Source organism: Staurois parvus, unplaced genomic scaffold (assembly GCF_062004578.1).
Source record: "Staurois parvus isolate SC_StPar_1 unplaced genomic scaffold, SC_StPar_1.0 ptg000295l, whole genome shotgun sequence".
Taxonomy (NCBI): domain Eukaryota; kingdom Metazoa; phylum Chordata; class Amphibia; order Anura; family Ranidae; genus Staurois; species Staurois parvus.
Genome location: NW_028318091.1, coordinates 62,442 through 79,213, shown reverse-complemented (window position 1 = coordinate 79,213; position 16,772 = coordinate 62,442). Strand labels below are relative to the sequence as shown.

The following is a 16,772-nucleotide window of genomic DNA, read 5'->3' as shown; positions in this document are numbered from 1 at the left end:
AAACTGGATGATTAGTAAAAGTACATTATTGGAAATTGTAAAGTGAAATACAAATCTAAAATATACAGCGATTACTACTTGTGGCTCAATATATACTCCTATTTAAACTCAGGGACATAAATTCACACCAGCAATCAGCTGAACGCATGGCTGTTGGTGTGCACTGGAAGAAACCAGAGACTCCAGCAAGTTGCACTGTTTACTTTTTTTTTTTCCCCTTTTCACTTTTCTTAGAACTTTATTGAAGTATCACAGCTGACATTTCATTCTATTCACACAGGGAAATTGCGATGTGGTGGACTGCACAGTGCTTTAACACAGACGTGCGGCAGCACACTAAACATGTGCGTTTGGGTGCAATTAACTCTGCATAGTAATGCACATCTACTGCGCCTCCTGGCCCTTTAAGAGTTTCAGAAGCCGGGAGAGGGGACGGGGTTTTAGGGTCATGTGACCGCCGTGATTCGCCATCACATGATCGGAAAAGGTCCCAATCGAAAGGGGAGATCGGGACCTTTCCAGGAGTCACGGACATATGTGCTGGGAGCGCACCGGGGAGCACTCTCAGCACATATGTAATTTCTAATTGCACGCTAATATGTGGCCGCTTGGTGTCAAGGCCCAGACGCCGCATATTTGCGTGTGATCGGCATCAAGGAGTTAAAAAAAGAGTGCTAGCTCTAGTGTCAGACCTCTGCTACAAGTAATTCCAGGTGTATCAAAACCTAATAAGATACATATATCAAAAAACAAAGCCCTAATGACATTTTTCTGGTGGTAGGACCTATTAAAATGGCCTGTGACAGATTAAAAAATTGTTGCTGCCCACTTTGTTCATTTTACCGACACTTGAGGCAGATTCAGGTAGTTCTTAAAAGCGCCACTTTTACAAAGTGTTGTTGTTACTGCACCAAATTCAAAAATAATTACCTCCATATATAATAAAACTGGAGGTAATCAGGACCAGCTATAAGCTGGTGTACAGAGACAGGCAAGAGTGCCTGTCTCTGTACGCCGCTGAGTGGTAGCAGCATGCTAGCCGCCCCTGCCTTCTCCACTCCCCTCACTGATTTGTAAGGATGTCATTTACTTCACAGCAGACAGACTCCTAGTAATCATTGACACTGATGGTGGAGCCCGATGAGGAAGCCGAGACACATAGGGTCCTTTCACACATCCATTCTGTTTTGTTTTTTTTTCCAGTTCAGTCACTTTTTTTCAAAGAAAGAAAAAAAAAAAAAACGGATGAGTTTACATCCGTTTTTACATCTTTTTTCCATCCGTTTACATCCGTTCCATTTTTTTTTTTTTCCTGAAGAAAAATAGGGGTTTCTTCTGTTCAAAAAAACGAAAATGTTAAGGGATGCGGACATTAATGTTCATCCGTTTACATCCACAAATCCATAGAAATACACGGGGGTCAGTTTTTCATCCGCAAAACGGACAGATGAAAAACGGACATATGGAACGCCCGTGTGAAAGAGGCCTAACGCTTCATCAGGTCCATTCTACTTGTGATGACAGCAGGTTGTAGGCAGGTTCTATAGCCAACAGCAGACTGTGTATTGGTTACGGAACAGCCCACTGTCTGCTGTCAATCAGTAGAGGAGCGGACCTGATGGGAACCAGTGTCTTTGAATCCCCACCTGGCTCCGCCCACTCAGCTTCAAAACTTCTCAGCCACTGCGGTGTCTGCGTGACAGCTGCATCGGTGGCAAGGGAGCTCTGCTGCACGGAGGATGAAGCATCTGCATAAACACTCCAGTCCCAATGTGCCTCTGCATACAGTGCGTGCCCCAAATTCATGTCCATTTTTACAACAGAATGCTTTGCAATTTCTGAATGTATTCTTTAATTGGACAAGATAAAGAGTGTTATGCTGTCCAATGAGAGAAAGTTTTGCATTCACTCACAGAAAAAAAAAAAAAAAAAAAAAAAAAAGCAAAGCATTCTCTAAATGGCACCAATGCCGAGCGGCCAACCTCCTGCATTCAGAATGCAGCCACTTGATACGGTATCCAGAGGCAAGTGGAGATCACTGGGGTAGCGGTTGAGGATTTCCTTCTTCTAGAGGTGTCGGCCAGGTATGGTATGTACATACTGTAGTTGCATTGAGCCGGGCCAATATCACTAGATAAAAATAGACATCCCTGGAATTCAGCCAAGTTCTTTTTAGAAAATCTACATAAATTTACTTTGCACAAACGGAAGCGTGAGCTGATGCAATGGCCAATGTAACACATTAAAGGACACGGAAGAGTTACAACACAAGGACAGCAAATACAAGCGTAGACATAGTTGTGAGGGGAACAGAGAACACGTATCTGACAATGTGTTTCATTTGCTTCTAAATATGGTTCAGTTCACAGTAAGATAAACATGGAAAAGGCTCATTACCTAATAACACCCTGAGAATGTGCCAAACATGAGCAAACGGCCAAAACTTTGTAGCAACGGCTGCTTACTTCTCCTAGAACAGCACTACACACAACTGACCCCTATGACAGAATGGCCGAGGACCCCCTATGAGAGAATGGCCGAGGACCCCCAACACTTACAATTATTGTGTGTTAGTACCGTATGTGCCAATACATTTCTAAAATATTAGTGCAGCGCTAATATTCTAGAAATTGTGATTCTGGGAATGTTACCTATACCTTGAGTGCTAGCTGCTTTTAATTCATTTGAATATAATTTTAATATCATATACTGCATTTATTGCTCGCTCTATAATCTTTTCTATGTACCAATATATGTAAGGTGGTTCTACAGATAGAAGGTTTTTTAGCGCATTCTATGCATAAAGGTAAATAACCTGTGTGCTTCCCCCCCCCCCCCCTCATTGGCTCCCACCGCTGTCAATCACAGAAAGTGAGAAAGCAGAGGCGGGACGAGTGTTATGGTGGCATAGCAAACACAACAAACACTTTACTCCTGCGCTAGGAAGGGACTCTGACCCAATAGGAATGTTCTGGAATATGCACTGCTTGCTGCCCTCAACAGAACGGGGTGGTCCGGATACACTGGATACAAATGGAGAAACAGAAAAAGGGCGCACCGACCTAGTGCATTATCGTTTAAAATAATTTATTAAAGAAACAAAAATAGGTATTATACTCACAATGGACATAACACAGCCATGTCAAACTGAACAAGATGTATGATCCAAACAACATGAGTCCATACGATGGAACCCTGGATGACCAACTGGCTAACGCGTTTCGAGGACACAACCTCTTCCTCAGGGCTCTGAGGAAGAGATTGTGTCCTCGAAACGCGTTAGTATGATAATTTATTAAAGAAACAAAAATAGGTATCTCACTAATGCGTTTCGAAGACACAACCACTTCCTCAGGGCTCTGAGGAAGAGGTTGTCCTCGAAACGCGTTAGCCAGTTTGTCATCCAGGGTTCCATCGTATGGACTCAGATGTTGTTTGGATCATACGTCTTGTTCAGTTTGACATGCCTGTGTTATTATGTCCATTGTGAGTATGATACCTATTTTTGTTTCTTTAATAAATTATTTTAAACGATAATGCACTAGGTCGGTGCGTCCTTTTTCTGTTTCTTCATTTGTATCTTATGGTGGCAGAGAGCGGGGCTTGGGAGCAAGCACGCACCAATGCCCTCATATCAAGTGGCTTGCTATTGGGGGCGGTGGTCAAGGGGGAGGAGCCAGGAGCATCAGCGGGAAACCCAAAAAGAGAAGGATCGGGATCTGTGCAAAACTAGTACACCCGGCAGGTAGCCATGATGTGTTTTTTTTTTTTAAATAAACAAACCTTCAGTGTCACTTTCATGCATTCTAAGCATTAAAAGGTAAAAACTTCTGGGTGCTTGAGATCTTGGGGAACCCTTGAAATAATGTTCACATCTATAGCTCATGAAACATTGGTATGGTCAGCGAGATGTTGATTTAATCAGCAATTATTTTTAGAAATGGCATTAAATAATGGAATCAATATTAAGGCTCAGTATAGAATATCACCATAAATAATGATGCAAAGAAATGACTATTAATTGCCTATCACAAATCTAGGTTTCTGGAATAAGGTCCCATAACGTACATATTTTCTTGAAAAACAGCATATAAAAGAGATGGCCATCCAATAAAACATGCCAAAAAGCCCACCAACATTAGAAAGCCACTAAACAGTTTTTTTTTTGGGCCATATTAAGAGACCACTTATATCGAAAGGGAAGACACCTATTTTACTGGCCACTCTAGTCAGAAGACTGGCTGGGCAAGATCGAAAATCTGCCTGAATGGTTACCGTTCACCCCTAAAATAAGTGGTAGCATCTGCCAGCATCCATCATCTCCTCCTACCTCCATTCACAAGATCAGGAACATTTTCTCTGTAGACCCTCATCCCTGCAACCATTCTCTAATATCAATGAGCACCCATTGAGATGTCAACTATATTTTCAAGCATAGTCAGATCATCCACTAATACCAACTAACAGCCTTAGAGAAGGCTGTCCCAAATCAAACAATGGCCAGGACACCTTTCTTCACTACACCAGAGGTCTCCAAACTTTCTAAACAAAGGACCAGTGGGAAAAGAAATTGTCCTGGCATCAGTTTGAGAAAACAATGCATCTTTGTTATTAGGGGAAGGGTCAGTGGGAGGAACAGTGGCCCGTCACTGGCGTCAGTGGGAAGGAACAGTGGCCCGTCACTGGCGTGAGTGGGAAGGAACAGTGGCCCGTCACTGGCGTGAGTGGGAAGGAACAGCGGCCCGTCACTGGCGTCAGTGGGAAGGAACAGCGGCCCGTCACTGGCGTCAGTGGGAAGGAACAGCGGCCCGTCACTGGCGTCAGTGGGAAGGAACAGCGGCCCGTCACTGGCGTCAGTGGGAAGGAACAGCGGCCCGTCACTGGCGTCAGTGGGAAGGAACAGCGGCCCGTCACTGGCGTCAGTGGGAAGGAACAGCGGCCCGTCACTGGCGTCAGTGGGAAGGAACAGCGGCCCGTCACTGGCGTCAGTGGGAAGGAACAGCGGCCCGTCACTGGCGTCAGTGGGAAGGAACAGCGGCCCGTCACTGGCGTCAGTGGGAAGGAACAGCGGCCCGTCACTGGCGTCAGTGGGAAGGAACAGCGGCCCGTCACTGGCGTCAGTGGGAAGGAACAGCGGCCCGTCACTGGCGTCAGTGGGAAGGAACAGCGGCCCGTCACTGGCGTCAGTGGGAAGGAACAGTGGCCCGTCACTGGCGTCAGTGGGAAGGAACAGTGGCCCGTCACTGGCGTCAGTGGGAAGGAACAGTGGCCCGTCACTGGCGTCAGTGGGAAGGAACAGTGGCCCATCACTGGCGTCAGTGGGATCCATCATCTCCTCCTCCTACCTCCATTCACAAGATCAGGAACATTTTCTCTGTAGACCCTCTGGTAGATCCGAATGTCCCAGGGAGATCGTTGCATACCCACACATCCAATCATCCTCTAATATCAATGAACACCCATCGAGATGTCAACCACATTTTCAAGCATAGTCAGATCATCCATTCATGTGTTCAGGGCAAATTATGGGGCACAGGAGCATGGCACATTACAGTACCGGTTTCCTATGCAGAGCATGGCAGAGAAGCGGCTGGGATCTTTCCTATTGTGGCACGTAGTTTCCTGCTAGCCCCGCCTCCCTTCCTGTCGATCAGTGGATTGCGCGTGCAATATCAAGCTCTTGCACACAATAGTCCCTGCACTATTTTCAGCGATTTCAGGTGTGACTTACATATAGACACCTGTACATAAATGCACACAGAGGTCAGGCAAGTCACACAGGAAATCACACCACTTCAAGTGAAGTAGAGCGACTCCAAAGTTGCATTCAGTTTGAACCAGGGCTAGAATCACAAACCTAGTGTTCTGGTCACCGATGTGGACTAGCAGGTTTGTGACAGCACTGCATAAAAAAAATAAAAAAAAAAAAAAAAACAGACTATTCAAACAAATCTTTTTCCAATGTATATGTATGAATTTTAGGGGAAACAAAAAAAAAAAAAGAAAAAATGGAAACCAAAAAGGTGTTGTCTGAAGAAATCTTACCATGATTTTGCCTCTAAAAATCTGAATCTCTCAATGAGCCCACAGTAACAATACAAACAGAATGCATTACTCAGACCATTATCAGCTTCCGTTCATTCTAGATGTCTAGATGGAAATTAATCCACTTTGGAATTTAGTTAGCTTGCCAACTATTCTGGTCTAAGGTGGATATTCCATTTACAAAAACCTCAATTAACATATATTGTCCAAACCATAGCCTACAAATGCCCATTTTTACTCAAAGCATAAGTGCAGTCAGAATTTAAAAATATATAAATAAAAAAAATTATATCTATCTATCTATATATATATATCTCTATCTCTATCTATCTATATCTCTATCTATCTCTCTATATCTATCTATCTATTCTTAGTTATTGTCCGAAAAGAGGGCTGTCTGTTCTCTCCAAAAAAAAAAAAAAAGAAGCAGATAATAACTGACTTCAATGCAAAAAAGTCGCGTCCCACTAACTTCAATGCAAAAACGCATTACTTTCAATAAAAGTTATTTTATATTACTGGATTGTATTTTTTTTTTTTTTATTAAAATTCATGATATTAAATAAAAAAAATCAAATACATCTATATATAAAAAAAAATACATATTTATTTTTTAAATACTAAGGAAAAAGCATATTTCCCAGTTTGAATATTTAAAATTACTTACTACTATTCAAGACAAATATTCCCTCTACACAGACATCTTAAAGGGTTTCCTTTGGGTCAGAGCTAACCAAAGGATTTTTGGGTAGATGTAATGGCCTGGTATCCAATTCCTTACTGAGGTGTCAGAACTACTGTCATTTCCTACTACAAGCTAGAGGAAGAAAGGAAGAGCCCGACTAGTTGCTAAGTGTGCCACAAACAGGTCATCTTTCAGGCACTCTGAAGAGATCCATAATTTATTACCAAGCATTAGAGCATCATACAATTGCTGTAATGTGCACTACGCAGATACCCACATCCATCAAGCAGGTAATTACCTCCTAAGAGGCTTTTTTTTTTTTTTTTTTTTTTTTTTTTTAAAGCCTGAGGAGCAATTACAGCAAATACGCAGCAGCTTTGCTTAGCCTAGTATAGACAGACTAATGAGTGATTACCTGATTGGTTACCATGAGCAGTGAGTTAATACAGGAGCCCTCCACCGAAGCTGGAGGAGTATGTTAATGAGCACCAGAATTGGGTCTACAGAACAGCAGGGTAGAAAAGCCATGAAGGGAACACATGGCAGCCTGAAAACGACACCATGCTGACTCCTCCAATCTTTAATCCATGGAATACGAAGGGCAGGAAAGGTCTGCAGCTCTCTTAATATAGAAGACAGGGATAGTATCTAGCTGATGTTCAGGTGCTATATGTCCAGTGAAATCATGTAACAAGAGCTTGCGTCAGTAGGGCAGTTAAACCCTGGTTACATTTTAGCAAGCAAATAGACTATAGTGTACCAAGCAAGATTAAAAAAAAAATAAAGTTTCTAATGCAGGTAAGTTCAAGCAATTCAAGGTGAAAATTTCTTAAGAGCAAGAGTAAGAAGGGAGTCTTGCTGCTTGAGACCTGATCATGACCGGGGTGCAAGTCTACAATGACTCCAGAAATGTGAATGCAACAAGCACATAGAGGTCAGCGCCACATCTTTCTTCAGCAAGCACAATGAGCCCAGAGGTAAATGCTAGTGTACAGCGACCCGTGATGCATGTGATGTGATCACAAAAAGGTAAAGGTGAGTAGCTGTGCAAGTACAGATATGTACAAACACTGGTCAGCATAAAAGCACACATTACACCATCAAAACTCAACATCAGAAACTTTGAATGCAATAAGTACATATAGGTCTGCACCACGTCTCATCTCAGCAAGCACAATGATCCCAGAGGTAAATGCTAGTATACATCAACCCGTGATGCATGTGCACTAATCACAAAAGGTTAAGGGTGAGCAGCTATGCAAGTGATGATATGTACAAACAGGGGTCATCACCAGCATCAAATCACACATTTCATCATGTCTGAACACCAGATCTTTGTGCAGCACTAATGCTGCGCAAGTATTTTACCATGTACCTAGATTGTAAACTCCAAGGAGCAAGGCCCTCCAATCCCTCTTGTATTGAACTGTATTGTTGCTATATTGTAAAGTGCTGAGCAAACTGTTGGCGTTATATAAATCCTGTATAATAATAATAATGTACAAGCTTTAATTCACTCTTTAGTAAAGGAGTTGCTTCTCCTCTTCGCCATCCTCAACCAGTTATAAGATGGGAGCCCAATAACCTGTGAGAGGACTGCTAGTTCAGAGATTTTCCAGCTTGCTGGAACATTTTCTGCAGCCAACTCTCTTGAAATTTTGTTAGCAACTTCATTGCTAGAGTACTACAAGCGATCCTGGTTGGGTTGCATGACTATGAAAACGCATTTCAAAAATTGCAATAGGAGGAATGAATATGCCCCCATTTTATTAGAAGAATCTACAGATTAGGAAGAGGCCTGTGAACTATGGCAGGAGAATCACACTAATGGAGTCCCAGAGAGCTACAAGAATCAATGGGTGGCTCGGTCCCTTACAATGAACCAACAACATATTTATCAATATAAAAGAAATTTCTCAAAGTTTTAAACAAACAATGATGGTTACCTTCATAGCCACTCGAAGGTGTGAAACCCACCATACCATAAAAGACTTGGCTTTGGTGTTCAGTGTAAACGAGAAATCCACTGTAGTGCACCATTGGAAGGGGCATATTTAGCCTATAATAGAGTGGTGCTTTTTCTGAACTGACTTTGGATTGATAAAATCAAGTCAAGAAACATCTAAATCCCCCACCTCCTCCATAGTCTATATAAAACAAAAAAGAGGCAGATCAGTCATTTCTAATCTCAATCTAACAGATCACCATAACAAGACGCTACATTTATTTAAATCTGTAAAAATGTGCACTAAAGCAAATCCATTTTGGTTATTCCCAATATAACCTCCTCCTTTACGGAGACCAAACACATGAAACTAGGTGTTCACAGATCTCTACATCTATCAATCACGGAAGCAGTGAGGCCCAACGCTCCACTCATTAAAACCAAGTGCCACGTGAAGCACCCTATGGCTGCCAAAGTCTTCATCAGCATTTCTCAACCTTTTCAACTCAGAGGAACCCTTGAAATAACTTTCTGGTTTCAGGGAACCCCCTGCTAAAAATGACTATGAACAAACTCATAATACATTAGTGTGATGGTCAGGGGGAAGGATGCTGCTTACACTAGTAGTCAATGGGAAGAATTACCCCCTTACAGATAGCTAAAAAGATCAATGGGAACCTATCTTAGAGGCAGAAATTGCTCATTGTTCAGGAACCCCTAACAACCTCTGGAGGAACCCTAGGGTTCCATGGAATCCTAGTTGAGAAACCCTGTTCAGGAACCCCTAACAACCTCTGGAGGAACCCCAGGGTTCCATGGAATCCTAGTTGAGAAACCCTGGTCTACACATTAAGAACCTCCTACACATGTCAATGGAAACACTTTACTGTATAACCAGCCCATGCAAAGTCATACATCGAGGACCACCAGCCCCTACATGCCAAACTATGAAATTCATTACGTTGGAATAATCTTTCACAGATAAAACCATATTTTTCATTAAATACCAATAAACGTCCCCATATTAGGTATTTTTAAAAATGTAATACAGCCTACAGAAGTAGGACTTGATGGTGTGACCACATCAGACAAACATGGGAAATGCTGCTAACTTATTCTTGAAGGTGCAATTTCAAAGGGTTCATTCACAACAGCGGTTGCATAAATTCTTTTCGCCACAGCGCAGTGCGAAGTGGTGGACTGCATTACACTGCGCGAAAGAAAAAAGAAAGAAGAAGTGCATGTTGTACTTTCTTTCCAGTGCACCAGCCTGGTAAGAGACCAGGTCTTGCAGTGGGGACTGTTCTGGAATAGCTACCCAGTGCAGTCCTACCACACCTGGTGTTAACGTACTCTAAAGAAAATGACTTTTGCATCACAGCTTGGCAAGTCACTGCCTTGGAATAAGCATGCAGCCAGTGAAGTCAGCTTCCACCTGCATATTATGTCAGTGACTTACTATACAGGAAAACAAGTATTAAACTTTCACAAACAAGTCAGTGTAAGTACGGTCGTAACTCGGTTTATGAACATCTCAGTTAATGTAATTTTCGGTTTACGAATGAAAATCCATTGAAAATAATGCCTCGGTTTACTTTTTTTTTTTCGCAATACGAAGCAAGTTTCCCCAGGATGCATTCCGCCTGGGAGGTTTATAGTGCCAGCCCCGTGCCTTTAAAGTGCACTTTATAAAGAGTTTTAAACAGAGAAGTCTTTTTTTTTTTTTACTTTTTCCGGAATGGATGTATTGGTTTTCAATGCATTTACAATTTTTTTTAATCATGTACCTGTAGAGTATTTATAAAGTGCACTTTAAAGGCATAAATACTCTACAGGTACACGATTAAAAAAATTGTAAATGCATTGAAAACCAATTAATCTAGTCAGGAGGTCAGAAAAAAGTTAAGTCTTATCTGTTCAAACTCTTTATAAAGTGCACTTTAAAGGCATAAAGAGTTTGAACAGATCAGACTTCATCTATTCAGGAGGTCAGAAAAAAGTTAATTGGTTTTCAATGCATTTACAGATTTTTTTTTTTAATTATGTCCCTGTACAGTATTTATGCCTTTAAAGTGCACTTTATAAAGAGTTTTGAACAGATAAAACACTTTTTTTCTTTTTTCTGACCTCCGGAACGGATTAATTGGTTTTCAATGCATTTACGAATTAATTTTTAATCATTTTACAAAGTTTAACAGATAAGACTTTTTTTTTCACTTTTTTCTGACCTCCGGAACAGATTGATTGGCTTTCAATGCATTCCTATAGGAAACCGTGTTACTGTTTACGAATTTTTCGCAATACGAAACGTCCCGAATAATGCATTCAATTCATAAACCGAGGTACGCCTGTAGTCCCTCTATTAGTAACCAATTACAATTATTTCCAGGGTGAAATCTTCCCAGCTAAGCTCAGTATATGGACATTTGGCAAAGTTAACAGCTCCATAAAATAAGCCTCCATGTGCTTTCTGATGAAGCAGAGCCTACCTAAACCGTACGTTTTTGTAAATCGATAGCCGCACTTGCATCCAATAGACCAGACACAGGAAACATGCCAATTACCCTCCACATTTTTTTTTTCTTTACAATTACACTGAAATAAGCCAGACAAATGAAACATCAATGAAAAGACAAGAAATCGGCTGTTTAATGATGATAAAAGTAAAAAGTAGTTGTTAAACAGCTGCAGCTGCCGTCACTTGGTAAGCAAGGATGAAAAAGTGGCATCTGCTAGCACTAAAAATAGCCGCCCGCATCTATGCCGTCCATGTAAAGCTCCCACAGCGAACACCAAGCCCACGTTGTACCAGAAGCACAATACTAGTTATCACCAACACACACTTTTTTTTTTTTTTCCCGAAAAAGGAAAGTAAAAAGTTTTCACATGCATTCATGCAAAAGGCTGATCTACTAAAGTAGCAGACAAAAAAGTCTTGTAGGAGCAGCAATGGTTGCTAACATTTAGGCATGCAGCACAGCACTGGGTGAAGGCACTTTGTGAAGCCCATAGAGAAGCTCAGAGGATGCACTGACCGGCTTTGGAGTCCATCTTGAGGCTTGCCGCATGCAGGGAGACCTTCCACAGCTGACTAACTGGAGCTCCTTTCACTTCCTGCTGGAGCGTTCAGGAGGTCAGAAAGAACACGTAACTGCCTGCTGTGTGACTCAGCCATGGACAGAACACACCCCTCGGACCCCAGACTACCAAGCTGCTGAGCCACCGCATTCAGTCAATGAGAGAGCTGCAATCATTGCACACGCAGGGCACACGGAGGGGGGAGGGGAGGGTGAACAGTACAATGAAGTTGTGCCAGAAGCAGTTCCTTTCCTTGGCCAATGCATAGATTTTTAGAGAAAAAGAAAGCTGCCTGTAACCTAGAAATTGGTCAATGCAGTCAGCTGAGAACAGTTCAGACGTCTACACAAAGGGGATCTATTCATTTAGCAATGGTCACACCTCGAGAGAATGCTCAATATAGAATATCACCATAAAGAATGATGCAAGGAAATGCCTATCACAAATCTAGGTTTCTGGAATGAGATCTCATAACATACATATTTCCTTGAAAACCGCATATAAAGAGATGGCCATCCAATAAAAACATGCCAAAAAGCCCACCAATATAAAACATTAATAAGTCAAACTTTTTTTTTTTTTTTTTTGGGCCATATTACGAGACCGCCTTATATCTAATAAGGGAAGACACCTATTCTACTGGCCACTCTTTCGATCTTGCCCAGCCAATCTTCTGACTAAAATCTGCCAGAATGGTTACCATCCACCCCTAAAATAAGTGGTAGCATCTGCCAGCATCCATCATCTCCTCCTCCTACCTCCATTCACAAGATCAGAAACATTTTCATGGTAGACCCGAATGTCCCAGGGAGATCGTTGCAAACCCACACATCCAACCATCCTCTAATATCAACGAACACCAATCGAGATGTCAACCACATTTTCAAGCATAGTCAGATCATCCACTAATACCAACTAACACCCTTAGCGAAGGCTGACCCAAATCAAACAATGGCCAGGACACCCTCCTTCACTACACCAGAGGTCTCCAAACTTTATAAACAAAGGATCAGTGGGAAAAGAAATTGTCCTGGCATCAGTTGGAGAAAACAATGCATCTTTGTTATTAGGGGAAGGAACAGTGCGCCCCATCACTGGTGTCAGTGGGAGGAGCAGTGCGCCCCATCACTGGTGTCAGTGGGAGGAGCAGTGCGCCTCATCACTGGTGTCAGTGGGAGGAACAGTGTGTTGTATCAGTGGGAAGAAGTGGCCCAAGGGCCAGATAAAGGCAAGCAAAGGACCATATCCAGCCCCCGGGCTACAGTTTAGAGACTGCTGTACTACACCAATGCCATACACCATTATCTGGCTCTAGAGTTCAAGTTTATACCGTTCTGGCTTATTTCCAAGAAAATTACTGTTCTTGAACAGCATTTACTAACCCATCAAATTATTTTCCCTGAGCCCTGCTAGGCAGCAGCATCTCCGGACACCCATAGGCATGAGGTGGTGGTCAAAAATCACTTAAAGCCCAACTCAGGAAACTTGAAAATTCTCCCTAGCAGTGGGGCTCCACCCGCAAAGCAAGGTGTTAGCTAGACATTTATTCTATGGGAGCGTAAAACCACATTTACATACCAATCCTCTGCTCCCCTGGCAGACTGCGCCACCCCCATGCTCCAGCATTAGGCTGCCCCTCAATGTCATCACACCCAATGCAGGGCTGTGGATTGTGCATCAATCCTGACATCAGGACCTGAGAACGATGGAGAATGGGGGAGAAGACGCTACAGGGACCGATCTAGCAGAACAGAGTGGATAATCTTCAGTTCTTTGCCTCTTAGACCCTAAACAAGCAATTACCCTGAAGACTGAGTGCAGCCCCACTGCAAGGGATAATAGAATGGTTTCCCAGAGTTGGCTTCAAGTTATCAGGATGCAGCAATCTAACATCTATACAAAAGGATACAGAGTCTGAAAAGAAAAAAGAAAAATGGATAGGCAGCAGATAAAAGGGAAAAAAAAAAAAATACTCTCTCCAAGAGACTAACCTTTCAGACATGAACAATCTATGGGAAATCGGGAATCACCATAGTACACCATACTTTCCAACTGCATGTAGAATGCAGCCAAGAGAACAATCATACTTGAACTTTCTAATGATCACATGAAAGACTAGCAATAGAGTTGTACATGAGTCTGTAGTAAACCGAATGCAGTCTTGTGTGCTCCAACATTGAACAGACTGCCCATCTCAGCCATAACCGTATGTACTACGTGGTGTTCTGCACTGTAAGTGTGTGTGTGTGTGTGTGTATATATATATATATATATATATATATATATATATATATATATATATATATATATAATTATATTTTACACACACATCTATATTATATACATACACATACATGGCAATGTGGCCAATCAGGTGACTGGAAAATGTAATGATCATGAAAAGCAAAATGCTTGAAAAAGGCCTGAAATGTAACCTTTAATTCCATAATCCCAAATCAAGTCAAAAGAAAAATTCCAACAACTAAAACAAGGGTCTCCAAATGATGGCCCTCCAGCTGTTGAAGTACTACAAGTCCCATCATGCCACTGCCTCTTGAAGTCTTGCCTGTGGATGTTAGTCTTGCAAGGCCTCATGGGACTTGCAGTTCCTCAACACCAGGAGGGCCATAGTTTGGAGACCCCTGAACCAAATTATATTCCAATGATCGAGACTTAAGGAGGCCATACACCAATAGAAATGTGGTCCAGCAGGGTCTACTGATCAACTTCAGTATACCCAGCCTGCCGGGTTTTTCCCCAAATGATCAGAGTCACAGGCTACAGCAGGCAACACTGATCAGTGTGTTCTGATGGTGGGGAAGTCCCCCCGCCATCAGAACAAAAATGGCACAGTGGGAATAATTCTTCCATCCACCTCGAACGTGTAGATGGGGGAAATCAGAACATTTTTCATTAAACCCACTAGCTGAACCCAAAAAAAAAAAAAAAAAATAATGGTCAAAATAAGGCCAGTCTTAGGCTGGCCATACATTATACAATTATCTGCAGATTTTCTGCCCAATTTCCTTTAGATTTACCTTCAACTATGTAGTGCAAGGGCCTGCCTAATTGGATACAACTGAAAGTGTTGTTTAGGTTTGTCCTCCTATTATATGGTTTTTGGTAAATCTAAACCAAAAATCTGCAGATAATTGTATAATGTATGGCCAGCCTTAGGCGGTCTATACCGCTGCAATTAGAAAGTGCATTCCCAGCAGCATTTGGTCATGCATCTTGTGGGTTTTTTGCTGTTGTCACTTTAGCACACAAATTATATACGTTTTCAAACAATGAAAAAAGAAAAAAAATGTGCAAACACGCATGAGGCCATTCATTTCTAATGGCTCTGATAGCATTCCAGCCCATAAATATATATCCAGAACTAGGATAGATAGATAGATAGATAGATAGATAGATAGATAGATAGATAGATAGATAGATAGATAGATAGATAGATAGATAGATATTAACAGCACTAGGAGCACAGAGCACTACCTCAGGACTTGAGCAAACTTCATGCCTTTGTGAGCAAATAGATCTCAAATCTACACCTGATAACAGTCCATAATGCTGGATCGATGCATCCACAGCTTTACTGAAAAGGCAAAACAAACCTAACTTGTTCAGAGAACAGTCTTTATAATCTATAGCCCATTTCAGAGAAATGTCTGGATCCTGTGTTTCCCTCTGTCATGGTTACAGAAAAAAGTGTCATCTTTTACAGCCCAGGGCCATGCAAGATAGCTTCCCATGGCTTTGAATACCACTTCTATGCCGATGACACTCATATCCATCGCTCTACCCCTGAGCTCACACATTACTAAAAAGAAAAATCAGCTTGAATGGCAAACCACTTCTTCAAACTCAACCTATCCAAAAGTGAGCTCATATTTCCTCCCCCACGTGCCCCTTCTCCGGACTTCTCTGTCAAGATCGATGGCACAACTATTAGCCCATCCCTTCATGCCAGGGTGCTAGGTGGTAGTAACTCTCCTTTCGGCCCCATATCCAATAATTGTCCAAAGCTTGCCACCGCAACATCTCCAAAACACACCCCTTCCTAACCCATGACTCTACAGAGCTTCTAGCCAACTCTGTTATCTCACCTCGACTACTGCAACTCCCTCTTCATAGGCTATTCCATGTACAGTCAATCATGAATGCTGCTGCCAGACTCATCCACCCTACCAACCGTTCAGTGTCTGCTACCTCTGTCAATCCCTCCACTGGCTTCCACTCACCCAACTAATTAAATTCAAAATACAAACTACTTGCAATGCCATACAAAACTCAGCCCCAGCTACAATCCTTATCCTAGCCTCAAAATACCAACCAGATTGCCCAATATTTCCTGCTCTCTGGCTCCCTGGTCACCTCCAGGACTTCACCAGAGCCTCCCACATCCTATGGAACGCCCTACCCCAATCTGTCCAACTATCGCCTATTCTATCCATTTTTAGGCGATCCCTGAAAACCCTTCTTGTTAGGAAAGCCTATCCTGCCTCCACCAAAGTGTACTTTTATTTGACACCATCAGCCAATCCTCCACAATTCCCTTTTTTATCCTTTGACCCTGCCTCTTAGATTTTAAATTAAAATGAGCAGGGCTCTTGGATTCCTCCCGTATCGAACTGTACTGTCTATCATCATATTGTAAAGCGCTGAACAAACGGTTGGCGCTATATACATCTTTTAAAATAATATATTCTCTACCAAACAGTGACTATAAGGCTTAGAGAAGGAAGTGCACCAAAAGACAGACATTTACCAGAACACAATTTCCCAGGATTCCTGAACTGAAGCATGGGTTATGGTGGGCCATAAAAAAGGCGCTTATTATGGGAGTGGCCTATGGTGGGCCATAAAAAGGGGCTTATTATGGGAGTGGTCATTTCACTGCACATCAGTCCACAGACACAAACAGTGACATGAAGGACTCCTGTCAGGCCATCTGGGATATTCAGTTGGACATGTTGGTAGATGATGTAGTTTTGAGAGTATGAAGAGCCTCAATTCTGC

The 16,772-nt window shown here is 42.2% G+C and overlaps 1 protein-coding gene across 3 annotated transcripts in view; it reads right to left on the bottom strand.

The window, feature by feature from the left end:
- RTN4 (reticulon 4) overlaps window positions 1-16,772 on the bottom strand; it is a 77,227-nt gene that overhangs the window by 33,679 nt on the left and 26,776 nt on the right. The window contains exon 1 of one of the 3 annotated variants that reach the window (XM_089682710.1): window positions 11,711-11,870. The exons of the other annotated variants lie outside the window; for them this stretch is intronic. Coding sequence (XP_089538836.1) covers window positions 11,711-11,726 — 16 coding nt within the window. The 5' untranslated portion in view covers window positions 11,727-11,870. Of the gene's footprint in view, window positions 1-11,710; window positions 11,871-16,772 lie in introns of those variants that run through there. 3 annotated transcript variants of the gene reach the window in all.